The sequence below is a fragment of the Cuculus canorus genome, chromosome 26 (assembly GCF_017976375.1).
Source record: "Cuculus canorus isolate bCucCan1 chromosome 26, bCucCan1.pri, whole genome shotgun sequence".
Taxonomy (NCBI): Eukaryota; Metazoa; Chordata; class Aves; order Cuculiformes; family Cuculidae; genus Cuculus; species Cuculus canorus.
Window position 1 is genome coordinate 5,000,595 of NC_071426.1, and position 27,920 is coordinate 5,028,514.

General features: G+C 46.0%; 1 protein-coding gene and 1 pseudogene across 1 annotated transcript; both read right to left on the reverse strand.

The window, feature by feature from the left end:
• Window positions 1-1,772: 1,772 nt before the first annotated feature.
• Window positions 1,773-12,658, reverse strand: LOC128854643 (olfactory receptor 6X1-like; annotated as a pseudogene).
• Window positions 12,659-14,070: 1,412 nt separating this feature from the next.
• Window positions 14,071-15,230, reverse strand: LOC128854644 (olfactory receptor 49-like). Its single transcript, XM_054088776.1, has one exon. It carries the CDS (start codon window positions 15,085-15,087, stop codon window positions 14,071-14,073), a length of 1,017 nt encoding a protein of 338 aa, XP_053944751.1. The 5' UTR covers window positions 15,088-15,230.
• Window positions 15,231-27,920: the final 12,690 nt, after the last annotated feature.

The window sequence follows — 27,920 nt, forward strand, 5'->3', positions numbered from 1 at the left end:
CTAGTTGTTTCACCGATGTAAGATTCATTTCCAATAGATACAGGTGATAATTTCTGAAACATTGCTTAATGGATTTTATCAGTGATGGCATATGACTGGTGCTAAATAAGAAAAGTCACACCCAACGAAATTACAAATACAGAAATTAGAGTGCTTCTTACTATCCATAATTATATCATCTATTACCATAGAGGTACAAGCAGTTCTCAAACACACACAACACTGGCCCCTATATACCAGTACGGTCCTCTGATGAGCATTGGATGGATCTCACAGTGACGAGTGCATTTGCTCAGTGTCGAGGCAGATGTCTTGAGCATCGATTGCATTACTTTCGCAAATGAATCCTTGTTTCTTGTCTAATGCAAAGACTCTAAATTTTACAGTTTACCATCTCTCGTTCACCATTCGTGCCCCATGTTCTATGTTCAGAAGGACAGAGCGCAGTTTTATCCTGGTTTAATCCTAATGTAATAAGAGGTGGATTACATATATTGAAGCATTAGGTTTGGTCAACATAAAGGGCTGTGGCCGTATTAGTGATGGGGTCATAGGTAAACTTTACCAGAGTTCACCAGCATTGAAGCTCCCTCTCCAGTCAGTGGCATTGTCCCAAACAATTTTCTGGATTTCGGTGGGGAAAGGACCTTCACCACCTTCTCTTATAATCAAGGCGGCCGCTGATTGCATCCATAATTGTGCCTCGTAGACAACTGAGAGCCAAAGAAGGTTATCTTGGATCACACCGAGTGAAATTTACTACTATATCATGGTCCCGTTCCTCCACCTTTTCCCACTCAGTAACACTTTGATAAAGTTCACTGATTAGTTCCTAAGCTAATAGAGAAGACTGCAAAGGGTTGTCTTATTTTTGTTAAATCACTACTGGCAGTGGCCAATTTGTTCATTAGTATTTCTGAGTCAATTCCATGTAGGACCCCCAATCCTGTCTCTAACACTCCAGTTAGTTCCCTTTGTGTTCTGCCCCAAAGGGCATTGTTTTCACAGCCCGGTTGTCCAACCCTCGAAGGATGTTTTTAGGAAAATGAGAGCATGATGGTTGAATTTCAGGATATTAGTTTTGCATTAGCAGTTCAACCACTTGTAAGAGACCATTCTGGGTTGAACAGCATTTGCTGTTGGCCTGTATTCCTTATTATATATCGACCAATCTCATACATTCTGGGTTGTGGACAGGCGTTAGCTATAGTATTTATTTAAATTGAATGAGAGCCCAATAGTATCATAGGCCCAGAGACAAACGACCTTAACTGGTCTGTACTGGAGTAAAATTATGCCAACAGTTCGAATTCATTGAAAATACAGATCTTTGTGTTCTTATCTATAGAGTAGTCAAGACAGTAATTTGGGACTTTTTTTATGGATAGTCCATTAACCATTCAGCATCCTACTTTAATTTCTTCTCCTTACAGTCCTCTGAAGTTGCTGAATCCCCTCTTCTCTATCCGCATTCCATTCTTGCCTTACATATACTTGATTTTCATGCATAATCACACTTGATAGATTTAAACCCTTTCGATCAGAATATTTCCCATGGCTCCAAGTGTACCCAATAAAAGCTTGAGACCAAAGTCACTCCGTGTTGTCTCCCGACCAGACAAAATCCAGTCTCTACGTAGAAGCTTGTGCAGGGTGGATCCCTCCTGCAGCTGAGCTCAGGACACTCACTCTGCTCAGTAAGTGCCCCTCAATACCAGCCCCGTTCCGGACGAAGGTAGAGACCACCCCGGTGGACAGGACACGTGCATTGCTCAGTGTCGAGGCAGATTTGGAGGTCCCATACACAGGTCACTGATATTATTGGAAGTATGACAGCAGATCAGTGGAATCGCTGTCCCAGAAATGCATCGCAATAAGTGGAAAAGCTGCATTGTTGCATGGGTGATGGCTTGCTTCAGGGCCTGTATCACCAGTCTTGTTTCTAAGACTGTAGATGAAGGGATTTAAGAATGGGTACAGAATAGTGTTCAGCAAAGCTACAATTCTGTTGGTCTCTAAGGGAACGTCTCCTGAAGGACATGCATAGAGAGCAATGCAGCTCCCATATACGATAGCTAAGGTGGTGAGATGGGAAAGAACATGTGGTAAAAGCTTTATCCTCCCCAGAGGCTGCTGGAAGATGCAGAATACAATAAAGGATGCGCATGTAGGATGCCAGAGGTAAACATAAGGAACCCAGGATGACAAATGACACTTAAAACAGAGTCTGTTTCCAAGCAGACTGTGTCAGAGCCAGGACAGTTTGAATAAGGGGAGTTGTCACAGAAGAAATGGTGGATCTTGTTTGAGCCACAGAAAGTCAACTGATAGAGGAGAACCAGGCGGTAACTGAAGAGTGTGAGGCTTATGACCCAAGCTGCAACAACTAAGTAGATGCAGAGCTGAGGCTTCATGATGGAAGCATAATGCAAAGGTTTGGCAGATAGCAACATAGCGATCAAAGGACATGACAACAAGCAGAACAAATTCTGTACAGCCCAGGGCAAACAGAAATAGGATTGAGCAAAGCAGGTGCCTAGTGAAATCGTTTCTCCTTCCAAAACCCAGGATCACAAACAACTGATACTTGTGGAGGATGTGAACCAGATTTCCAGGAAGGCCAAATTGCTGATGAAAAAGTACATGGGGGTTTGCAGGTGGTGATCCACACACACAAGGAAGATGATGGTTGCATTCCCGATCACTGTTGTCAGGTACATGAGCAGAATGACAAGAGAGAGAAATAGCTGCAGTCTTTGGGTGAGCCCTGAGAAGCCGTCTAGGACGAACTCAGTAACTGCAGTTCCATTTCCCTGGACCCATGCTGTACTTCAGTTTCAACCTGCCGAGACAGGAACATGGCAAAACCACAAGTGTGACAATGTCACCGTCTGCATGAGAGGTTTGAGCCTTTCTTCTCTGCTACTTTCCTTTCTTCAGTCTCCCTACGTAACACAGACAGAGATGGTCCTGCAGGCATTTCTCACTCCCTGTTTTTTTTTCTGTTCCCCATTTCAGGTAGAGAATTTGGTTGTCTTCCATTCTACTTTTCTCAGACACCCGTAAAGGGTTCTTTCTCCAGAACAGAGGACTTTAAAGAGGCTGACAGCTATTCACCTCATTCCTAGGAAATTCCAATTCACTCAGACCTATTCCAAACATCTGTCGCACCCACGTGCCCAACTCATCTCTTCTACTGCACAAAATGCTCACCTATCAAACAATCCCAATATGAACACTGAAAGCATTCATCCCACTTTTCAGTACTTGCCTTTTTGGACCAGGAATCCCTGTGTATTTCAAACCCAGCAATACTAAGTGTCTCTTCCGTAATCCCCTGCTTTCTCCCCAGCTTCTTGCTCTCCGTTCACTTCAGAAAGGGGGACAAGAAGGTTGAATAGGAACCAAGCACAAGTTGTCTTCTTCAGTACTGTAAATCATGACAGCAGTTTATGATTCCACGTGGTCTGTCTCTCAGTCTCAGCTGACATCTGTCTGCACGGCAACACAGCTCTTTCCAAACAGTTGCTCATTGCTCTCACTGTCGAGTTGTCCCGACCTGAATGCAGAGAAGAAAACTGCACCTGGGAGGTATTGTAACCTGTCTTTTGCTTTCCAATTACAGACTGGGAGGACCTCACCTCTGGAGTTTTCTCTTGCCCCTGCTGACTCTGAAGGGAGTCTGGGGAAAACAGGTTCTCAAAGGCGCCCGCAGTGAGGTAGATGAAACTCACCGTTCCAGCCCCAAATCTCTGCTTCATTAAGTCATTATGTTTATAGAACCAATAGACCATATCTCACAGAAGGAAGCACAAGAAAAATACGTGCAATAAAGACTGGTGTTTTCCCTTCATCTTTGCAGTCGGTTTTAGAGACAGAAAGGAAGAGAGCAGATGACTCCAAAGTCAGGACGATTCAAAATGCGAGGGGGAGGAGAGGAGAGGTGGTGGGTTGGAAGCAGTGAGACAGAGCACTTAATTCCTTAGTCCCCTGGGTGGTTCAGGGACTGTCCCATCCCATCATCCACGAGAGGGAGGAGACCCATGGGTGATGGACACTATCTGCATTCCCAGGGCTGGGTCAGGACTTTGCCTTTCTGTTTCATACAGCAAACCCCGGCTTTTCTCAGCACTACAGCTGCCTGCACAGCGCCTTTGTCTGCCTGCAGCCATGGCCTCCGGTCCCCTGCTCCGAGGAGTCCCTGCGCAACCTTTGTCAGTAATTGTCCTTCCTTGGGCCAATTAAGACTCCGAGACACGTTGGGGTTTGCTTCTGACGTATTGTCCTTGAGAGTTCTCTTCTCTCTCCTCTCAGCACTGAGGTTCACAGCGTTAAATACACCCACGAGGGCTCCCAAAAGCACAGAAAACCCCAATGAGCTTTGTCTCTACTGCAATTTTCTTCACATCTTCAGAACTTGTACAATTAATTAGAAAAGTTTGAAGAGTCCAGGTGAAAAAAAGATTTGTGTCAACATTAATAAAAGGAAGTTTATGTTCATTTTTCAGGATATTTTTCATTATGTTCAGGTAAGGGCATTATGATGGCAGCATTTTCTCATTGATAATGGCTCAGCATGTCTCCGTAGGAGGTCTGGGCAGCGTGGAAAAGCAGTGCCTCGAGTCTGACCCTGCATGGACAGCCTTGCTCCTCCCCTCCAACCCCACCACTTTTGGCCAACTGGCACTTGCATCCCTCTTCCTTCCATCAGACATCTCCGTTGGAATTTAAAGGCCCTTCTCCAGAAATCCACATCTGATATTACTGTTCATTGGGAGAACTCTCCCCTCCGCAGCGCTGCTGCTTTGAGCTCAATGGAGTCAGCGCTTGCCCGTCTCAGCACTCTGAGTGTCTCTTCAGCCAAGGCTTAATTCTGTGATACTCTGCTTTTTTTGTGTCTATCCTCCACAATTTCTCATCAGACTGTCCCTTGTAGAAGGCAGCCCCCTCATCAGAGACGCTTGTGCTGAGCCTGTGGGTGAGGAGGGGGTTGTATTGATTATGAAACTTTATCAGCTTTTGCTTTTCTTCATAGAATCATAGAATAGTTTGGGCTGGAAGGGACCTTAACGATCATCCGTCCAGTTCCAACCCCCTGCCATGGGCAGGGACATCCCACTGGCTCAGGCTGCCCAATGCCCCATCCAACCTGGCCTTGACACCCCTCCAGGGATGGGGCAGCCACAACCGCCCTGGGCAACATGTTCCAGTGTCTCACCACTCTCATAGTGAAGAACTATCTTCTACTGTCCAGTCCTAAATCTGCCCCTCTCCAGTTCATACCCACGGTTCTTATTCCCCTGGTGCCTGCGTGCAGCCAGGTCTGTAAGGAGAAGAGGGGAGATGGTACACATGGAGCTGGAACCCTCAGCTCTGGAGTGCAGGGAAGTATGGTGGAATGGAAAGGGATGCAAAGGCCAGGGGGGCAATGGGAGGCAATGGTGGCACTGGGGAGGTGAGGAGCAAGGCTTGAAGGCCTGGAGGAAACTTCAGGAGAGAAAGAGGTCGTTAAGTCTTTCTGGATTTTAATGGAGACCCAGGGTACTATTCCTGCTGAGACAAACCTCAGCTCCTTAGAGGAGACTGAAGAAACCTCTCAACAAGTCAAGAGTAGAACTCAGAGTTGCCATGAATTATTAATTGGTCTCAGCGAGGATTGTTCCTGACAAAGCCTCCTCAGGGACTCCTTAGGAGCAGTGAGTTGGAGGCCATGATTGCAGGCAAAGGTGCTGCTGTGATGCTGAGAAAAAGCCTGCGTTTGCTTGATGAAGCAGAAAGACCAAGCCCTCATGCCCATGCCATGGAGAGGCAGATCTGGCTTGCCTACAATGATGGTGTTGTGAACATTATCACATGGCTGAATGAAATTTGGAGCTGTTATTCCATGTAATTCCAAAGACAGGTCTGTAAGTTACGTGAGATGCCAAGTGTCTCACCACAAGCTCCATGCAGTTGCAAGCAGTCAGGTCATAGAGGAGTTCAGTTTTGGAAGGTTCATAGAAGTGGTGGCATCAAAGAAGTCTCACAGCAGAGTAGGGTCAAAGAAGTCTCTGCTCATAGAAGCCTTCAGTCATAAAAGGGTGATAGAATATGAGCCATGGAAAGGGCGAGTCATAGAAGTGTGAGAGTTCATTTGTATTTCGGAAGGATTTGGTTATAGAAGGGTTGGTTCAAGGACGAGTTGGGCCATAGAAGAGTTATAGAGCAGTCGGGTAAAAGGCCAGTGGGCAATTGCATGAGGTTTAACAACTGCCAAGTACAGAGTCCTGCATTTGGGTCACAACAACCCCACGCAGAGCTGTATAAAAGTTGTATTTAGCAGAGTTGTCTAAAAGCAGCTGCTTTTATAATAAAGGGTCTTCTGTACATACAAGTTCAGGAGTGCGCATCTCAGTGCCCTCAGACTGGGGCTGAACTTGATCCAGCAATGTGCCCAGGTGGCCAAGAGGGCCAGTAGCATCTTGGCCGGAACAGGAATAGTGTGGCCAGTGTGAAGAGTATAGATGGAATTCGTGCCAGAAAAACGCAGTGTAATGCCTGTTGGTGCACGACCTGCAAAATAGTGTTACAGACGATAGGGAAAATGCCTGCTGGGATGATTGGGAGACCTGAGTAAAGGTCAGGATCTCCTAGGGAATGCATGGCACAATAGCAGGACTTTTTGCGGAATTAATTTGATAACGCCATGAAAACCATGTTGTGCCAGAACAGAGCTCAAAGTGCAGAGGGAAGTAAGGAAAGAAGAAAGGAAATCGCCTTAAAAGGAACTAACAAACCTGAAAAAGAGCTTAAACCTACTCTTGAGAATTGCCACATCAACAATATCGACCTGCAGAAGAATATAAAAGAACTAAGAGTTTAGACGTAGGTGTGCGTCATTGGTGGAGCGGAGACTCCCCCGGCACACCCAGCGCTGTATGCTTCTGTGCTTTCCCATATAAACAGAAATAAAGCAATCTTTTGCCAAACACTAAGAATGATTAAGTATCTATAACAAAAATGGGGGCTCATCTGGGATATCAGCTTGGGTTGCCGGAGATGTTCCTTTGTTCAGGGGGTGCCCCACTACCGTGGGCCTGGTGAAGGAACGATTCTGGTAGATACCTTGCCGATATCAACCCTGAATAGAGGAAAAGCTGGAAGCAAAGTTTGAGCTCCCTACAAAAATCGCTGCAGCCAAATTTGTACCCATAATTCTTGTGCACGAATTCAGGACAGGAACGTCGGACTGTAAGTACCGTTGAGTTGGGTGAACAGCCAAAGTGTGCGTGCTTGAGACACAACAGGGGTTATGAAGTGAGTGTGGACCTCTTCTAGGTGCATTTCAGTCTCCCACGAGGGACCTGGTCACCGAAGGAAGGAAGTGAGTGAAAAAGGGGTGAAAGGAGTCACACGGCGGAGATGGGGCAAAGGAAAGGTAAATTCCCTAGGCCTGGGAAGGGCCCACAGAGAGGTCCTCGGAAACAGATTGGGAGCAAGTTACCAGAAATACCCTCAGACAGTCCACTGGGGTTAATGTTCAAACACTGGGATGAACGGCCATCCCGGAAGGAGAAGAGTGAGGAGAAAATGGTCCATTACTGTATGGAAGTTTGGACCAGGGAGGAAATAACGCCTGACCATTTGTTTTGGCCAATTTTCGGGTCTTTTGATGATTGGATTTGTCAGGCTTTGAATCTATATGTAAATGGGAAGGAACCATTCAGCCAGGAGGAAGTGACTATGCTGCTTTATGGCAAGGGTCCCCAACGAGGATGTCATTGTACCCCTTAAGAGAGAAAAAGAAGGACAAAAAAGATCGGGATGTTTTAGATAATTTACTACCCCCAGATGAAACCAAGGGGAAGAGAGGGTGGAACTCCCCACTCCGGATAATGGAGGTCCTACAGCGCCCCCCACAGTCACCCCCTGCTTTGCGAACTAGAAGTAGGACCAGAAGAGAGGAGGAACCACCAAAGGAACTCCACCCTTTACGCGAAGTTCCTCTGGAAGGAAATGTTGAGAGAATAGGATTTGTAGCAGTTCCCCTCAATACAGGGGATGTAAGGAACATTTAAAAAGGAAATAGGGCAACTGTTAGACCACCCCTTGGGGGTTCTCTGAAAAATTAGACCGATTTTGTGGGACCCAATACCTCTACATGGGATGAAATTCAGTCAGTTTTAAGTATATTGTTTACTACGGAGGAGAGGAAATGATAAGGCAAGCAGGTATGCAAAATTGGGAAAGATGACATCATCAGGGTCTGCCAGGGGAGAAGAAATGGCCAAATCAAAACCCCAATTGGAATCATCCAAAAAGGTACATGATAGGCAAAACATGTTGGATTTAGGGGAAATGAGTATTCAAGGCATTAGGGAGAGCGGTTCCCAGGGGACAAAATATAGTGAAGGCCTTTGGGGAACATCAGGGGAGAGATGAATCTCCACTGAACTTGTTGGAAAAATTAAGGAAGAGCCTCCAAATGTATTCTGGAGTAAATCGCAACTGCCCAATCGGGGAGGCTCTATTAAAAACTCAGTTTGTGGCTAGATCCTGGGAGGATATTCGGAAAAAAGTTGGAGAAGCTAGACGGGTGGCAAGATAGGGGTCTACAGGACCTCCTTCGGGAGGCTCAAAAGGTTTATGTAATGACGTGATGAAGAAAAGGAAAAAAGCAAAGGCAAAGATATTCGTGGCCACTGTTAGAGAAACACAAAGGAATACACAACACCACAGGCCTAAGATTAAACCTGGAGGGAGCCTCTTCAGAGGAGAAAAGCCACGAAATTATAGGGCCACCAAAGGAGAAGGCCTTGAATGTTATTATTGTGGAAAGGAAGGTCATCTTAAACGAAAATGCAAAAAGAAAATGCAAGGACGAGAAAATGTTTCAGGAGGATTAAGGGCGTCAGGGGCTCTACATCCTGGGGGACAACACCATCATCAGAGCCCTTGATAAAATGATGGATAGGTCCCCAGGGGGAAGAAGTCATCTTCCTAGTAGACATCGGAGCCGAGAAATCTACCATTCCAAAATTACCAAAAGGATGTCAATTGAGTAAGGAAAATGCCGTGGTGGTGGGAAGCAAAGGAGGAACCTTTTAAAGTTCCCATCATGAAGAATGTATTGATGGAATCAGAAATCAAAATCTGTGTCGTGAACTTATTATTAGTTGAGGAGGCAGACTTTAATTTATTAGGGAGAGATTTAATTATTTCTTGGGGAATCAATTTGACAATTGATCAAGGATCAATAATGGCAAAGTAGTTAAACAAATTACAGCCGAAATACGGTAGTTGCAGACCGTCCCCGTCCAAACTTGGAAAGGCTGGGACATGGACCTGTTTTCCTGGCTTCCCGGATGCCTATGGGAAAAACAAATCTAGTTGCATTTGTTATGTGAATTAGCCACAATGTTGGTTTTGGCATGTGCTATTCCATGTTTTATACGATTGATTCAAAATGTTATAACTAATATGCAATTTGCTACTATGGTCTCACCTGACGGCGTTAAACAAATTTGAGCTGTATGCCAAACCACACAGTCGACAATAAGGATTATATAGTTAATGCAATCCCAAGACAAGTTTAGTGAACTATTAAAGAATTTAATAGAAAATAAGAACTTGAGAACAATTAACTGTATAACAATCCGACAAAATCCCAAGCGATGCAATCAAAACAGAAATACACCACCCGTGAGTTCAGCACAGTCCTTTGGTGGTTGTCAGGATGGTAGACGACCTGATTGGGACCGGAAGGGGTGGACAAATATGGCTCCGTCTCTCTCTCTCTCGTAGTGTGTTACACGATCGTGTAGGCGCCTGACACTCACCCGAGGATGACCTTCGATCCTCCCGTCCATCGTGGTCTTTTCTCATGGGGGCGATAATGATAATGGCCATTGTGAAGAGTATAGATGGAATTCGTGCCAGAAAACGCAGTGTAATGCCTGTTCGTGCACGACCTGCAAAATAGCGTTAGAGACAATAGGGAAAAAAGGCCTTCTGGGATGATTCGATACCTGAGTAAAGGTCAGGACCTGCTAAGGAGGCATGGAACAATAGCAGGACATCTTGCGGGTTAACTTGATAACGACCATGAAACATATGTTGTGCAAGAAATTGAGCTCCAAGTGCAGAAGTGAAGGTAAAGAAGAAGAAAGAAAATCGCCTTAAAGGAACGAACGAGCCTAAAAACGGCTTAAACCTGCTCTTGAGAAATTGCCACATCTACAATATCGACCTGCAGAAGAATATAAAAGGAACTAAGAGCTTAGACTTTGGTGTGCGTTATTGGTGGAGTGGAGACTCCCGGCACACCCAGCGCTGTTTGCTTCTGTGCTTTCCCATATAAACAGAATAAAGCAATCTTTTGCAGAAATTACAATTGATTGAGTATCTATAACACCCCTGTGCTCAGCACTGGTGAGGCTGCACCTTGTTCAGTTTTGGACACATCGCTACATTCCTGGTGGTGTTCAATGATGAGTAGATGTTGTGCTTGGGCACATAGTCTAGAGGCAGACTTAGCAGGGCTGGATCGGTGGTTGGGTTTTGATGATCCTCAAGGTCTTTCCCAACCAAAACCATTCTTGAATGGGCCCCAACGCTACACACCCACACTGTTATCTGTACACTGGTATTGCCACCTGCAAGCAACGTCCTTGGGGATGTTCTTTAAGGAAACTCCAGAATAAGACCTAAGTCTTCAGGCACCGCACCGAGAAGATTCCCTTTCTTTATGCAAAGGCTGTTCTGGAGGCAGCTGTGTCACACAAGTGCCCACTGCCCGTCCCTGCCTGTGGTCACAGCACTGCCAGATTAGGAGGTGCTGGGAAATAAATAACTGGCTCCAAAACTGGTGTGAGGAGCAGAACTCTGGGTTCTTTGATCATGGGTTGACAGGTAAATCACCAGATTTGCTGTCTAAAGATGGGATACACCTGTCCCCTACGGGCGGAAGACTTCTCACCAAGAAGATAACAGGGCTCATTACTAGAGCTTTAATCTAGATGAGAAGGGGAGGGGAGATAATCAGGCTTGATCAAAAATCCTGGGAATGGCGCTACAGTTTCTGAGGGATGGTGTGCTGGCAAGGACCCTTGGTCTGCCACCTCACAGGAAGTGAGGAATAGCACCTCAAATGGCTCCACAAAAGGGTCAAATAATTCAGTGGGCAGTTGCTTAGGAATTAAGATTGTTCTCCTGAGGAGCGTAGTGGGATTGACTTCAGCCCAACTGAAGTGCATCTACACCAATGCACACAGCATGGGCAATAAACAAGAGGCGCTGGATATTGTAAGGAGGACTATGATGTAATTGCTGTCATGGAAATCTGGTGGGATGACTCACATGACTGGAGTGCTGCTGTGGATGGCTACAGACTCTTCAGGCGGGACGGGCGAGAAGGGAGAGGTGGTGGGGTAACCCTCTTTGTTAGAGAGAGATTTGGCAGCCTTGAACTCATTGGTAGTGATGAGAGGGTTGAATGTCTGTGGGTGAAAATCAGAGGTGCACCTAGTAAGACAGATTTCGTGGTGGGACTCTGCTATAGACCACCCAGCCAGGATAAGGAGGCTGATGAGTATCAAGCAACTGGGAGAAGTTTCAAACTGTGGAAGAAGGGGCAGGCAACGCGTGAGGACTTCAAACATGAAATGAGATCTTGTAGACATAAAATCAGAAAGGCTAAAGACCAATTAGAACTTAGATTGGCCCATTCTGTGAAAGATAATATCTGCTTTTCTGCTTTCAAGGCCTTTACCAACGAACAGCACGAGTTCCAGTGAGCATTCCCAACTCCCCCGAATGCTTTTGCTCATCAATTCCCTCCTGTCTTTTCACATGGGCAAATTCATTTGCCAAATGCATCATCTGTCTCTTGAAGGGGAATTGGAGGATATTTTGCTTGAAAATTACTTTTAACACATTCTCATGAATGACATAGAAGTCAAAGTTGTTCGTTGTTGTAGCATTGTCCCAATTCCAAACAAATAACATAGCAGAGAAAACAAAGCTAACAAAGCTAACTAAAACTAACATCAAAAGGACAATAACGGGGTGACACAACTTATTTAGAATGCCAGTAGTGGTAGGGGACCATCCAAACAGCACGTCCCACCAATGATGGTTCGCATCTTCTTTTAAACTTTTTAGGACCCTATTTCTTTCCTCCGTGTCATGGTGGACTGTTATCAGGGTCTTTCTCCCATTTTGTTGGACCTCCTTCCAAATTTCGATCAAATCCTGAAGTTGCATTAGTTGTTTCACCGATGTAAGATTCATTCCAGTAGGTATAGGTGATAATTTCTGAAACATTGCTTAATTGGATTTTATCAGCTGATGGCATATGACTGGTGCTAAATAAGAAAAGTCACACCCAACGAAATTACAAATACAGAAATTAGAGTGATTCTTACTATCCATAATTATCTCATCTATTACCATAGAGGTACAAGCAGTTCTCAAACACACACAACCCTGGCCCATATATACCAGTACGGTCCTCTGATGAGCATCTGGATGGATCTCACAGTGACGAGTGCATTGCTCAGTGTCGAGGCAGATGTCTTGAGCATCGATTGCATTACTTTCGCAAATGAATCCTTGTTCTTGTCTAATGCAAGACTCTAAATTTACAGTTTACCATCTCTCGTTCACCATTCGTGCCCATGTTCTATGTTCAGAAGGACAGAGCACAGTTTTATCCTGGTTTAATCCTAATGTAATAATGAGGTGGATTACATATATTGAAGCATTAGGTTTGGTCAACATAAAGGCTGTGGCCGTATTAGTGATGGGGTCATAGGTAAAATTTACCAGAGTTCACCAGCATTGAAGCTCCCTCTCCCTGTCAGTGGCAATGTCCCAAACAATTTTCTGGATTTCGGTGGGGAAAGGACCTTCACCACCTTCTCTTATAATCAAGGCGGCCGCTGATTGCATCCATAATTGTGCCTGTAGACAACTGAGAGCCAAAGAAGTGTTATCTTGGATCACACCGAGTGAATTTACTACTTATTCATGGTCCCGTTCCTCCACCTTTTCCCACTTCAGTAACACTTTGATAACGTTCACTGATTAGTTCCTAAAGCTAATAGAGAAGACTGCAAAGGGTGTCTTATTTTTGTTAAATCACTACTTGCAGTGGCCAATTTGTTCATTAGTATTTCTGAGTCAATTCCATGTAGGACCCCCAATCCTGTCTCTAACACTCCAGTTAGTTCCCTTTGTGTTCTGCCCCAAAGGGCATTTGTTTTCACAGCCAGGTTGTCCAACCCTCGAAGGATGTTTTTAGGAAATGAGAGCATGATGGTTGAATTTCAGAAATATTAGTTTGCATTAGCAGTTCAACACTTGTAAGAGACCATTCTGGGTTGAACAGCATTTGCTGTTGGCCTGTATTCCTTATTATATATCGACCAATCTCATACATTCTGGGTTGTGGCAGGCTTAGCTATAGTATTTATTTTAAATTGAATGAGAGCCCAATAGTATCATAGGCCCAGAGACAAACGACCTTAACGGTCTGCACTGGAGTAAAATTATGCCAACAGTCGAATTCATTGAAAATACAGATCTTTGTGTTCTTATCTATAGGAGTAGTCAAGACAGTAATTTGGGATTTTTTTTATGGATACTCCCATTAATCATTCAGCATCCTACTTTAATTTCTTCTCCTACAGTCCTCTGAAGTTGCTGAATCCCCTCTTCTCTATCCGAATTCCATTCTTGCCTTACATATACTTGATTTTCATGCATAATCACACTTGATAGATTTAAACCCTTTCGATCAGAATATTTCCCATGGCTCCAGTGTACCCAATAAAAGCTTGAGACCAAAGTCACTCCGTGTTGTCTCCCGACCAGACAAAATCCAGTCTCTACGTAGAGCTGTGCAGGGTGGATCCCTCCTGCAGCTGAGCTCAGACACTCACTCTGCTCAGTAAGTGCCCCTCAATACCAGCCCCGTTCCGGACGAAGGTAGAGACCACCCCGGTGGACAGACAAGTGCATTGCTCAGTGTCGAGGCAGATTTGGAGGCCCATACACAGGCACTGATATTATTGGAAGTATGACAGCAGATCAGTGGAATCGCTGTCCAGAAATGCATCGCAATAAGTGGAAAAGCTGCATTGTTGCATGGGCGATGGCTTTGTTCAGGGCCTGTATCACAGTCTTGTTTCTAAGACTGTAGATGAAGGGATTTAAGAATGCGTACAAAACAGTGTTCAGCAAAGCTACAGTTCTGTTGGTCTCTAAGGGAACGTCTCCTGAAGGACATGCATAGAGAGCAATGCAGCTCCCATATACGATAGCTAAGGTGGTGAGATGGGAAGAACATGTGGTAAAAGCTTTATTCCTCCCAGAGGCTGCTGGAAGATGCAGAATACAATAAAGGATGCGCATGTAGGATGCCAGAGTTAAGCATAAGGAACCCAGGATGACAAATGACACTAAAACAGAGTCTATTTTCCAAAGCAGACTGGTGTCAGAGCAGGACAGTTTGAATAAGGGGGAGTTGTCACAGAAGAAGTGGTGGATCTTGTTTGAGCCACAGAAAGTCAACTGATAGAGGAGAACCAGGCGGTAACTGAAGAGTGTGAGGCTTATGACCCAAGCTGCAACAACTAAGTAGATGCAGAGCTGAGGCTTCATGATGGCAGCATAATGCAAAGGTTGGCAGATGGCAACATAGCGATCAAAGGACATGACAACAAGCAGAACAAACTCTGTACAGCCCAGGGCAAAATAGAAATAGGATTGAGCAAAGCAGGTGCCTAGTGAAATCGTTCTCCTTCCAAAACCCAGGTTCACAAACAACTTGATACTTGTGGAGGATGTGAACCAGATTTCCAGGAAGGCCAAATTGCTGATGAAAAAGTACATGGGGGTTTGCAGGTGGTGATCCACACACACAAGGAAGATGATGGTTGCATTCCCGATCACTGTTGTCAGGTACATGAGCAGAATGACCAGAGAGAGAAATAGCTGCAGTCTTTGGGTGAGCCCTGAGAAGCCGTCTAGGACGAACTCAGTAACTGCAGTTCCATTCCCTGGACCCATGCTGTACTTCAGTTCAACCTGCCGAGACAGGAACATGGCAAAACCACAAGTGTGACAATGTCACCGTCTGCATGAGAGGTTTGAGCCTTTCTTCTCTGCTACTTTCCTTTCTTTCAGTCTCCCTACGTAACACAGACAGAGATGGTCCTTCAGGCATTTCTCACTCCCTGTTTTTTTTCTGTTCCCCATTTCAGGTAGAGAATTTGTTGTCTTCATTCTGCTTTTCTCAGACACCCGTAAAGGGTTCTTTCTCCAGAACAGAGGACTTTAAAGAGGCTGACAGCTATTCCACCTCATTCCTAGGAAATTCCAAATTCACTCAGACCTATTCCAAACATCTCTCGCACCCACGTGCCCAACTCATCTCTTCTACTGCACAAATGCTCACCTATCAAACAATCCCAATATGAACGCTGAAAGCATTCATCCCACTTTTCAGTACTTGCCTTTTTGGACCAGGAATCCCTGTGTATTTCAAACCCAGCAATACTAAGTGTCTCTTCCGTAATCCCCTGCTTTCTCCCACAGCTTCTTGCTCTCCGTCACTTCAGAAAGGGGGACAAGAAGGTGGAATAGGAACCAAGCACAAGTTGTCTTCTTCAGTACTGTAAATCATGACAGCAGTTTATGATTCCACGTGGTCTGTCTCTCAGTCTTAGCTGACATCTGTCTGCACTGCAACACAGCTCTTTCCAAACAGTTGCTCATTGCTCTCACTGTCGAGTGTCCCGACCTGAATGCAGAGAAGAAAACTGCACCTGGGAGGTATTTGTAACCTGTCTTTTGCTTTCCAATTACAGACTGGGAGGACCTCACCTCTGGAGTTTTCTCTTGCCCCTGCTGACTCTGAAGGGAGTCTGGGGAAAACAGGTTCTCAAAGGCGCCCGCAGTGAGGTAGATGAAACTCACCGTTCCAGCCCCAAATCTCTGCTTCATTAAGTCATTATGTTTATAGAACCAATAGACATATCTCACAGAAGGAAGCACAAGAAAAATACGTGCAATAAAGACTGGTGTTTTCCCTTCATCTTTGCAGTCGGTTTTAGAGACAGAAAGGAAGAGAGCAGATGACTCCAAAGTCAGGACGATTCAAAATGCGAGGGGAGGAGAGGAGGAGGTGGTGGGTTGGAAGCAGTGAGACAGAGCACTTAATTCCTTAGTCCCCTGGGTGGTTCAGGGACTGTCCCATCCCATCATCCACAGAGAGGGAGGAGACCCATGGGTGATGGACACATCTGCATTCCCAGGGCTGGGTCAGGACTTTGCCTTTCTGTTTCATACAGCAAACCCCGGCTTTTCTCAGCACTACAGCTGCCTGCACAGCGCCTTTGTCTGCCTGCAGCCATGGCCTCCGGTCCCCTGCTCCGAGGAGTCCCTGCGCAACCTTTGTCAGTAATTGTCCTTCCTTGGGCCAATTAAGACTCCGAGACACGTTGGGGTTTGCTTCTGACGTATTGTCCTTGAGAGGTCTCTTCTCTCTCCTCTCAGCACTGAGGTTCACAGCGTTAAATACACCACGAGGCTCCCAAAAGCACAGAAAACCCCAATGAGCTTTGTCTCTACTGCAATTTTCTTCACATCTTCAGAACTTGTACAATTAATTAGAAAAGTTTGAAGAGTCCAGGTGAAAAAAGAGATTTGTGTCAACATTTAATAAAAGGAAGTTTATTTTCATTTTTCAGGATTATTTTTCATTATATTCAGGTAAGGGCATTATGATGGCAGCATTTTCTAATTGATAATGGCTCAGCATGTCTCCGTAGGAGGTCTGGGCAGCGTGGAAAAGCAGTGCCTCGAGTCTGACCCTGCATGGACAGCCTTGCTCCTCCCCTCCAACCCCACCGTTTTGGCCACCTGGCACTTGCATCCCTCTTCCTTCCATCAGACATCTCCGTTGGAATTTAAAGCCCTTCTCCAGGAATCCACATCTGATTTCCTCAGAGAACTGGCTGCCAAAAGACACAGCAGCGGGGGGATGGCGTGTTGTTAGTTTTGAACACACAAAAGTGAAACATGATAAGACTCCCCAAAAAGATCCAACAGGCTCCGTTAGCAGTCCATGGGCTCCAAGGAGGTTCACCTTCCAGGAGAGACAACTATACACGAAATGTTTTTGACAGACAAAGAGGAAATGATAAATATAAGCACAATTGAAGAGGTGGTGTGTTTCCTCAGGCTGGGGGACATCACTGGAATGTGGGGAAGATCAAAGATGCAGAGTACAAGACAGCACTGGCAATGCAAGGACTGAGGAAGATTTGTATTTCTTTCTCCTGCTATTAATGCCCATGCTGAAAAATTGTAATTTTGCAATCATGGATGAAACTCAGTCATTTTATTGAAAGACTTTTTTTTCAGTTGATTTAAAACTGCCCATAGATTGTGAGATGTGTCTGCTCTCCAACCACGTGCAAGGAACCTGCTGGAGACCAGAGAACCTTGGGAGATGCAGATGGAGCTTGCACAGAGGTGCCCATGTCCCTGTGACTGCATCCCAGCCCAGTTTAGAGATCAATTCCATTGGCAAACAAAGACAGCACTGGGAGCTGATCCATGGGTGATGGCTCATTGCAGCAGGGTCCGTCAGGGCTGTGGGGAACCCCCTGCTGTGCGAGGGGATGTGGTGCAGGTTTGGAAATATCTGGAGGAATGCTGATTGCCTTTAGGCCTGGGAATAGATCTGTGGAATGTTCCATAGACTCCCCTTTCCACCTGGATGCTCTTCAGATTTGAATTGCCCATTTCCAGGCTCTGCTGGCACTGCCCGTTCCCAGCCCCTACAGCATGAGGAAGCTTGTCCATAGGTTTCCTCTCAAGGCATAGCCAGCAGCCTCCTTTCAGATCCGTCACCACCCCTTCTTGGCAGGAGGGTGGTATCCATCCTTTAGAATCATTGAATAGTTTGGGTCAGAAGGGATAGCAAAGCCCACCCAGTTCCAACTCCTGGCCATGGGCAGGGACACCTCCCACTGGAGGTTGCCCAAAGCCCCACGCAACCTGTCCTTGAACCCCTCCAGGGATGGGGCAGCCACCACTTCCTTCCCTGGGCAACCTGGGCCAGGGCCTCACCACCTGACGAGAAAACATTGCTTCCTAAGATCTCATCTAAATTTTCCCTTTCTTCACTGGAAATTCCCAACACAGATGCCAGTCCCTGCACCACTGAGAATCCAAGGGGACAGATTCCCAGCAGAGGTGATTCCTGGTATCGGATGGGATTTTAGTGCCTGCCCAGCGGTTGGGCTGCTCTGACCACACTGCAATTCGGGCTGTGGCCATGGTCCAACAATGAAATAATCTATATTCTACTCAGGATGACAAGGCTGCCGGGTTAAATTCCTCATCATCCTCTGCCCACATGATACCTCAGCCTGGAGAAATACAAATCTGATGGGTGGACTGTTCGGTGGATAAGGAATTGTTTGGTTGGTCACATTGAGAGGGTAGCGGTCGATGGCTCAATGTCCACGTGGAGATGGGTGACAAGTATTGTCTCTCAAGGGTCTGTACTGGGGCCAGGGCTGTTTTCATCAAGATAGACAGCAAGATTGCAGATGATCCCGGGCTGAGTGGTGCAGTTGACACACCTGAAGGATGGGATGTCACCCAGAGGTACCTGGACAAGCTGGAGAAGTGGGCCTCTCTGAATCTCATAAGGTTCAACAAGACCAACCGCAACGTCCTACCCCTGGGTCGGGGCAATCCCAAGCACAGTGCAGGCTGGTGGACAACGTGATTGGCTGCAGCCCCACGGAGAAGAACTTAGGGTGCTGGTGAATGAGAAGATGAACATGAGCTGACAATGTGCACTTGCAGCCCAGAAAGCCAAACATATCCTGGGCTGCATCCAAAGCCGTGGGACCGGGAGGGCAAGGGAGATTATTCTCCCACTCCAATGAGACCCTCCACCCGGAGTCCTGCATCCGGCTCTGGTGTCCTCAGAACAGGAAGGAAATGGATCTGCTGGAGCAAATCCAGAGGAGGCCACAAAGATGATCTGAGGGCTGGAGCACCTCCCATACCAGGACAGGCTGAGGGAGTGGCGGTTGTTTGGCCTGGAGGAGAGAAGGCTCCAGGGAGACCTCAGAGCAGCTTCCAGAGCTGAAAGAGGCTCCAGGAAAGCTGGAGAGGGGCTCTTGATCAGGGAGTCCAGGGATAGGATGATGGGGTCTGGTTTTCAGCTGCAAGAGTGGAGACTGGAATGAGATCTGAGGAAGAAATATTTTCCTGTGAGAGTGGGGTGGCACTGGCACAGGTTGCCCAGAGAAGTCGTGGACGCTCTATCCCTGGAGGTGTTCAGTGCCACGATGGATGGGCCACAAGTGAGACCTGTGAAAATACACCTTCCTCAAAGCAGACTCTGGACAGCAGCTGCACCTACAGAGCTGCATAGTGCCCCCAGCAGTGCTGGCAGAGACTGGGGAGCAGGGGGTTACAGAGGGCACGGCCTTCCCTCAGCTCAGAGGGGACTGAGCTTGCTTGAATCACTGCCAATGGAAATGCAAAAGATCCATGGATATCGCTGTTCCAGACACAACGGGGACTGCTGATGAGAAGGCTTTGGATGACTGAAAGCAAACACATCAGGGTCTTCATCCTCCACATCGCCAGAAACTGCTGTAAAAGCAGCACAGGGAACACATGACTGTGAGTGTTGTAAATTGTGGGACGTCTTCATCTGTGAGACAGAGAGGAATCCACGGTCGCAAAGCAGTCTTCTAGAGTGTTCATCCTGATCCAGTGGCCATTTCTGATGTCATCTTTGCAGACTCAGACTCTCCAGACAAAGGCCCACTGCATCCTTCTATGATTTTCTCCTCCCCTCACTCTGTTCATTGGGAGAACTCTCCCCTCCGCAGCTGCTGCTTTGATCTCCATGGAGTTCAGCGCTTGCCCGTCTCTCAGCACTCTGAGTGTCTCTTCAGCCAAGGCTTTAATTCTGTTGATCTCTGCCTTTTTTTGTGTCTATCTCAACATTTCTCATCAGACTGTCCCTTGTAGAAGGCAGCCCCTCATCAGAGACCCTTGTGCTGAGCCTGTGGGTGAGGAGGGGGTTTATTGATTATGAAACTTTATCAGCTTTGCTTTTCTTCATAGAATCATAGAATAGTTTGGGTTGGAAGGGACCTTAAAGATCATCCCGTCCAGTTCCAACCCCCTGCCATGGGCAGGGACATCCCACTGGCTCAGGCTGCCCAATGCCCCATCCAACCCGGCCTTGAACACCTCCAGGGATGGGGCATCCACAACCGCCCTGGGCAACATGTTCCAGTGTCTCACCACTCTCATAGTGAAGAAATTCTTCCTACTGTCCAGTCTAAATCTGCCCCTCTCCAGTTCATACCCACGTGTTCTTATTCCCCTGTGCCTGCGTGCAGCCAGGTCTGTAAGGAGAAGAGGGGGAGATGGTGCAATGGAGCTGGAACCCTCAGCTCTGGAGTGCAGGGAAGTATGGTGGAAGGGAAAGGGATGCAAAGCCAGGGGGGCAATGGGAGCAGTGGTGGCACTGGGGAGGTGAGGAGCAAGGCTTGAAGGCCTGGGGGAAACTTCAGGAGAGAAAGAGGTCGTTAAGGCTTTCTGGATTTTAATGAGACCCAGGGTACATTCACTGCTGAGACAAACCTCAGCTCCTTAGAGGAGACTGAAGAAACCTCTCAACAAGTCAAGAGTAGAACTCAGAGTGCCATGAATTATTAATTGGTCTCAGCGAGGATTGTTCCCGACAAAGCCTCCTCAGGGACTCCTTGGAGCAGTGAGTTGGAGGCCATGATTGCAGGCAAAGGTGCTGCTGTGATGCTGAGAAAAGCCTGGGTTTGCTTGATGAAGCAGAAAGACCAAGCCCTCATGCCCATGCCATGGAGAGGCAGATCTGGCTTTGCCTACAATGATGGTGTTGTGAACATTATCACATTGCTGAATGAAATTTGGAGCTGTTATTCCATGTAATTCCAAAGACAGGTCTGTAGAGTTACGTGAGATGCCAAGTGTCTCACACACAGCTCCATGCAGTTGCAAAGCAGTCAGGTCATAGAGGAGTTCAGTTTTAGAAGGTTCATAGAAGTGGTGGCTCATAGAAGTCTCACAGCAGAGTACGGTCAAAGAAGTCTCTGCTCATAGAAGATTCAGGTCATAAAAGGGTGATAGAATATGAGCCATGGAAGAGGCGAGTCATAGAAGTGTGAGAGTTCATTTGTATTTTAGAAGGATTTGGTTACAGAAGGGTTGGTTCAAGGACGAGTCGGACCATAGAAGAGTTATAGAGCAGTCGGGTAAAAGGCCATGGGCAATTGCATGAGGTTTAACAATGCCAAGTACAGAGTCCTGCATTTGGGTCACAACAACCCCACGCAGAGTTGTATAAAAGTTGTATTTAGCAGAGTTGTATAAAAGCAGCTGCTTTTATAATAAAGGGTCTTCTGTACATACAAGTTCAGGAGTGCGCATCAAAGTGCCCTCCGACTGGGGCTGAACTTGATCCAGCAATGTGCCCAGGTGGCCAAGAGGGCCAGTAGCATCTTGGCTGGAACAAGGAATAGTGTGGCCAGTGTGAAGAGTATAGATGGAATTCGTGCCAGAAAACGCAGTGTAATGCCTGTTGGTGCACGACCTGCAAAATAGTGTTACAGACGACAGGGAAAAAAGCCTGCTGGGATGATTGAGAGCCTGAGTAAAGGTCAGGATCTCCTAGGGATGCATGGCACAATAGCAGGACTTTTTGCGGATTAACTTGATAACAACCATGAAAACCATGTTGTGCCAGAAACAGAGCTCAAAGTGCAGAAGGGAAGGTAAGGAAGAAGAAAAGGAAATCGCCTTAAAAGGAACTAACAAACCTGAAAAGAGCTTAAACGTACTCTTGAGAAATTGCCACATCGACAATATCGACCTGCAGAAGAATATAAAAGGAACTAAGAGTTTAGACGTAGGTCTGCGTCATTGGTGGAGCGGAGACTCCCCGGCACACCCAGCGCTGTTTGCTTCTGTGCTTTCCCATATAAAGATAATAAAGCAATCTTTTGCCAAAACTACGAATGATTGAGTATCTATAACAAAAATGGGGGCTCATCTGGGATATCGGCTTGGGTTGCCGGAGATGTTCCTTTGTTCAGGGGGTGCCCCACTAACCGTGGCCTGGTGAAGGAACGATTCTGGTAGATACCTTGCCGATATCAACCCTGAATAGAGGAAAGCTAGAAGCAAAGTTTGAGCTCCCTACAAAATCGCTGCAGCCAAATTTGTACCCATAATTCTTGTGCACGAATTCAGGACAGGAACGTCGGACTGTAAGTACCGTTGAGTTGGGTGAACAGCCAAAGTGTGCGTGCTTGAGACACAACAGGGTTATGAAGCGAGTGTGGACCTCTTCTAGGTGCATTTCCAGTCTCCCACGAGGGACCTGGTCACCGAAGGAAGGAAGTGAGTGAAAAAGGGTGAAAGGAGTCACACGGCGGAGATGGGGCAAAGGAAAGGTAAATTCCCTAGGCCTGGAAGGGCACACAGAGAGGTCCTCGGAAACAGATTGGGAGCAAGTTACCAGAAATACCCTCAGACAGTCCACTGGGGTTAATGTTCAAACACTGGATGAACGGCCATCCCGGAAGGAGAAGAGTGAGGAGAAAATGGTCCATTACTGTATGGAAGTTTGGACCAGGGAGGAAATAACGCCTGACCATTTGTTTTGGCCAATTTTCAGGTCTTTTGATGATTGGATTTGTCAGGCTTTGAATCTATATGTAAATGGGAAGGAACCATTCAGCCAGGAGGAAAGTGACTATGCTGCTTTATGGCAAGGGTCCCCAACGAGGATGTCATTGTACCCCTTAAGAGAGAAAAAGAAGGACACACAAGATCGGGAGGTTTTAGATAATTTACTACCCCCAGATGAAACCAAGGGAAAGAGAGGGTGGAACTCCCCACTTCGGATAATGGAGGTCCTACAGCGCCCCCCACAGTCACCCCCTGCTTTGCGAACTAGAAGTAGGACCAGAAGAGAGGAGGAACCACCAAAGGAACTCCACCCTTTACGCGAAGTTCCTCTGGAAGGAAATGTTGAGAGAATAGGATTTGTAGCAGTTCCCCTCAATACAGGGGATGTAAGAACATTTAAAAAGGAAATAGGGCAACTGTTAGACGACCCCTTGGGGGTCTCTGAAAAATTAGACCGATTTTTGGGACCCAATACCTCTACATGGGATGAAATTCAGTCAGTTTTAAGTATATTGTTTACTACGGAGGAGAGGGAAATGATAAGGCAAGCAGGTATGCAAAATTGGGAAAGATGACATCATCAGGGTCTGCCAGGGGAGAAGAAATGGCCGAATCAAAACCCCAATTGGAATCATCAAAAGGTACATGATAGGCAAAACATGTTGGATTTAGGGGAAATGATGATTCAAGGCATTAGGGAGGCGGTTCCCAGGGGACAAAATATAGTGAAGGCCTTTGGGGAACATCAGGGGAGAGATGAATCTCCCACTGACTTGTTGGAAAGATTAAGGAAGAGCCTCCAAATGTATTCTGGAGTAGATCGCAACTGCCCAGTCGGGGAGGCTCTATTAAAAACTCAGTTTGTGGCTAGATCCTGGGAGGATATTCGGAAAAAGTTGGAGAAGTTAGACGGGTGGCAAGATAGGGGTCTACAGGACCTCCTTCGGGAGGCTCAAAAGGTTTATGTATGACGTGATGAAGAAAAGGAAAAAGCAAAGGCAAAGATATTCGTGGCCACTGTTAGAGAAACACAAAGGAATACACAACACCACAGGCCTAATATTAAACCTTCAGGGAGCCTCTTCAGAGGAGAAAAGCCACGAAATTATAGGGCCCCCAAAGGAGAAGGCCTTGAATGTTATTATTGTGGAAAGGAAGGTCATCTTAAACGAAAATGCAAAAAGAAAATGCAGGACGAGAAAATGTTTCAGGAGGATTAAGGGCGTCAGGGGCTCTACATCCTGGGGACAACACCATCATCAGTGCCCTTGATAAAATGATGGATAGGTCCCCAGGGGGAAGAAGTCATCTTCCTAGTAGACATCGGAGCCGAGAAATCTACCATTCCAAAATTACCAAAAGGATGTCAGTTGAGTAAGGAAAAAGCCGTGGTGGTGGGAGCAAAGGGGGAACCTTTTAAAGTTCCCATCATGAAGAATGTATTGATAGAATCAGAAATCAAAATCTGTGTCGTGAACTTATTATTAGTTGAGGAGGCAGACTTTAATTTATTAGGGAGAGATTTAATTATTTCTTGGGGAATCAATTTGACAATTGATCAAGGATCAATAATGGCGAAGTAGTTAAACAAATTACAGCCGAAATACGGTAGTTAGCACACGTCCCCGTCCAAACTTGGAAAGGCTGGGACATTGACCTGTTTTCCTGGCTTCCCGGATGCCTATGGGAAAAAAAAATCTAGTTGCATTTGTTATGTGAATTAGCCACAATGTTGGTTTTGGCATGTGCTATTCCATGTTTTATACGATTGATTCAAAATGTTATAACTAATATGCAATTTGCTACTATGGTCTCACCTGACGGCGTTAAACAAATTTGATCTGTATGCCAAACCACACAGTCGACAATAAGGATTATATAGTTAATGCAATCCCAAGACAAGTTTAGTGAACTATTAAAGAATTTAATAGAAAATAAGAACTTGAGAACAATTAACTGTATAACAATCCGACAAAATCCCAAGCGATGCAATCAAAACAGAAATACACCACCCGTGAGTTCAGCACAGTCCTTTGGTGGTTGTCAGGATGGTAGACGACCTGATTGGGACCGGAAGGGGTGGACAAATATGGTTCCGTCTCTCTCTCCCATAGCGTGTTACACGATCGTGAGGCGCCTGACGCTCACCTGAAGATGACCTTCGATCCTCCCGTCCATCGTGGTCTTTTCTCATGGGGGCGATAATGATAATGGCCAATGTGAAGAGTATAGATGGAATTCGTGCCAGAAAACGCAGTGTAATGCCTGTTGGTGCACAACCTGCAAAATAGCATTAGAGACAATAGGGAAAAAAGGCCTTCTGGGATGATTCGATACCTGAGTAAAGGTCAGGACCTCCTAAGGAGGCATGGAACAATAGCAGGACATCTTGCGGGTTAACTTGATAACGACCATGAAACATATGTTGTGCAAGAAATTGAGCTCCAAGTGCAGAAGTGAAGGTAAAGAAGAAGAAAAGAAAATCGCCTTAAAAGGAACTAACGAGCCTAAAACCGGCTTAAACCTACTCTTGAGAAATTGCCACATCTACAATATCGACCTGCAGAGAATATAAAAGGAACTAAGAGCTTAGACTTTGGTGTGCGTTATTGGTGGAGTGGAGACTCCCCGGCGCACCCAGCGCTGTTTGCTTCTATGCTTTCCCATATAAACAGAATAAAGCAATCTTTTGCAGGAATTACTATTGATTGAGTATCTATAACACCCCTGTGCTCAGCACTAGTGAGGCTGCACCTTGTTCAGTTTTGGACACATCGCTACACTCCTGGTGGTGTTTAAATGATGAGTAGATGTTGTGCTTGGGCACATAGTCTAGAGGCAGACTTAGCAGGGCTGGATCGGTGGTTGGGTTTGATGATCTTCAAGGTCTTTCCCAACCAAAACCATTCTTGAATGGGCCCCAACGCTACACACCCACACTGTTATCTGTACACTGGTATTGCCATCTGCAAGCAATGTTCTTGGGGATGTTCTTTAAGGAAACTCCAGAATAAGACCTAAGTCTTCAGGCACCGCACCGAGAAGATTCCCTTTCTTTATGCAAAGGCTGTTCTGGAGGCAGCTGTGTTACACGAGTGCCCATTGCCCGTCCCTGCCTGTGGTCACAGCACTGCCAGATTAGGAGGTGCTGGGAAATAAATAACTGGCTCCAAAACTGGTGTGAGGAGCAGAACTCTGGGTTCTTTGATCATGGGTTGACAGGTAAATCACCAGATTTGCTGTCTAAAGATGGGATACACCTGTCCCCTACGGGCGGAAGACTGCTCACCAAGAAGATAACAGGGCTCATTACTAGAGCTTTAATCTAGACGAGAAGGGGAGGGGAGATAATCAGGCTTGATCAAAAAGCCTGGGAATGGCACTACAGTTTCTGGGGGATGGTGTGCTGGCAAGAACCCTTGGTCTGCCACCTCACAGGAAGTGAGGAATAGCACCTCAAATGGCTCCACAAAAGGGTCAAATAATTCAGTGGGCAGTTGCTTAGGAATTAAGATTGTTCTCCTTAGGAGCGTAGTGGGATTGACTTCAGCCCAACTGAAGTGCATCTACACCAATGCACACAGCATGGGCAATAAACAAGAGGCGCTGGATGTTGTAAGGAGGACTGTGATGTAATTGCTGTCATGGAAATGTGGTGGGATGACTCACATGACTGGAGTGCTGCTGTGGATGGATACAGACTCTTCAGGTGGGATGGGCGAGAAGGGAGAGGTGGTGGGGTAACGCTCTTTGTTAGAGAGAGTTTTGACAGCCTTGAACTCATTGGTGGTGATGAGAGGGTTGAATGTCTGTGGGTGAAAATCAGAGATCCACCTAGTAAGACAGATTTCGTGGTGGGAGTCTGCTATAGACCACCCAGCCAGGATAAGGAGGCTGATGAGTATCAAGCAACTGGGAGAAGTTTCAAACTGTGGAAGAAGGGGCAGGCAACACATGAGGACTACGAACATGAAATGAGATCTTGTAGACATAAAATCAGAAAGGCTAAAGACCAATTAGAACTTCGATTGGCCCATTCTGTGAAAGATAATCGCATCTGCTTATCTGCTTTCAAGGCCTTTACCAACGAACAGCACGAGTTCCAGTGAGCATTCCCAACTCCCCCGAATGCTTTTGCTCATCAATTCCCTCCTGTCTTTTAACATGGGCAAATTCATTTGCCAAATGCATCATCTGTCTCTTGAAGGGGAATCGGATGATATTTTGCTTGTAAATTACTTTTAACACATTCTCATGGGCACTGGACATAGAAGCAGAAGTTGTTCGTTGTTGTAGCATTGTCCAATTCCAAACAAATAACATAGCAGAGAAAACAAAGCTAACAAAGCTAACTAAAACTAACATCAAAAGGACAATAACGGGGTGACACAACTTATTTAGAATGCCAGTAGTGGTAGGGGACCATCCAAACAGCACGTCCCACCAATGATGGTTCGCATCTTCTTTTAAACTTTTTAGGACCCTATTTCTTTCCTCCGTGTCATGGTGGACTGTTATCAGGGTCTTTCTCCCATTTTGTTGGACCTCCTTCCAAATTTCGATCAAATCCTGAAGTTGCATTAGTTGTTTCACCGATGTAAGATTCATTCCAATAGATACAGGTGATAATTTCTGAAACATTGCTTAATTGGATTTTATCAGCTGATGGCATATGACTGGTGCTAAATAAGAAAAGTCACACCCAACGAAATTACAAATACAGAAATTAGAGTGATTCTTACTATCCATAATTATCTCATCTATTACCATAGAGGTACAAGCAGTTCTCAAACACACACAACCCTGGCCCATATATACCAGTACGGTCCTCTGATGAGCATCTGGATGGATCTCACAGTGACGAGTGCATTGCTCAGTGTCGAGGCAGATGTCTTGAGCATCGATTGCATTACTTTCGCAAATGAATCCTTGTTCTTGTCTAATGCAAGACTCTAAATTTACAGTTTACCATCTCTCGTTCACCATTCGTGCCCATGTTCTATGTTCAGAAGGACAGAGCGCAGTTTTATCCTGGTTTAATCCTAATGTAATAATGAGGTGGATTACATATATTGAAGCATTAGGTTTGGTCAACATAAAGGCTGTGGCCGTATTAGTGATGGGGTCATAGGTAAAATTTACCAGAGTTCACCAGCATTGAA